The sequence below is a fragment of the Anarrhichthys ocellatus genome, unplaced genomic scaffold (assembly GCF_004355925.1).
Source record: "Anarrhichthys ocellatus isolate YVR2014 unplaced genomic scaffold, GSC_Weel_1.0 scaffold9158, whole genome shotgun sequence".
In the NCBI taxonomy this organism is placed as follows: Eukaryota; Metazoa; Chordata; class Actinopteri; order Perciformes; family Anarhichadidae; genus Anarrhichthys; species Anarrhichthys ocellatus.
Window position 1 is genome coordinate 724 of NW_022289132.1, and position 710 is coordinate 1,433.

The 710-nt window shown below is 51.5% G+C and overlaps 1 protein-coding gene across 1 annotated transcript in view; it reads right to left on the bottom strand.

Annotated features, from left to right (window-relative positions):
• Positions 1-698, bottom strand: part of LOC116380838 (laccase domain-containing protein 1-like) — a gene marked incomplete at its 5' end in the record, with an annotated part of 1,415 nt that extends 717 nt beyond the window's left edge. Inside the window, 2 exons of the mRNA XM_031842672.1 lie at positions 106-271; positions 516-698. Of these exons, the coding sequence (XP_031698532.1) occupies positions 106-271; positions 516-698 (349 nt within the window). The remainder of the gene's footprint in view (positions 1-105; positions 272-515) is intronic.
• Positions 699-710: the final 12 nt, after the last annotated feature.

The window sequence follows — 710 nt, forward strand, 5'->3', positions numbered from 1 at the left end:
GTGGGCCGAGCCGAGCCGGAGCTCTATGACGCAATAGATATGTATATGCCCGTTGTGTTATATATATATATATATATATATATTTAGAGGTATTCTGTGTCTGACCTGCGTGAGCGGCTCCGATGACCCTCTTCCTCTGGTCAGCCAATAGGATCGTCATACAGTCGGCTCCTGGAGCCCCCACCACCACACCGGGCCGGTCCGTCACCATTGCGTCGTAGCGCTCCGGCTCGGCTCGGCCCACGACCCAAACATGGCTGCCGTGGTCCACCTGCAGGAGACCACGCATATCAATCAATTAACTTTACTTACAAAGTCATCAACGACAAACAAACTCTTTGGACCTCTCACTCCTCACGGAGAGTCAGACACTAAACATCCAGATGTTTCTGTTGTATATACGTGTACGTTTAAAAGTTTAACATTATATTAATGATTCACAAACACACTGGAGTACCTTAACGATTCACAAACACACTGGAGTACCTTAACGATTCACAAACACACTGGAGTACCTTGACCAGACGAAGAGGCCGAGGGTAGAACCCGGCATGGAGGCCCAGTCGCCGTCGGTTCTCCGTCACCACGGCCTCGGGGTCCCTCCTCCTCCTGCTGCTGAACAGGTTCAGAGAGGACAAGGATGGGATGGAGGAGACACCACCACTACGAGTACTGAACCCATGACCAAAACACTCTGGGGGGTGGGGGGG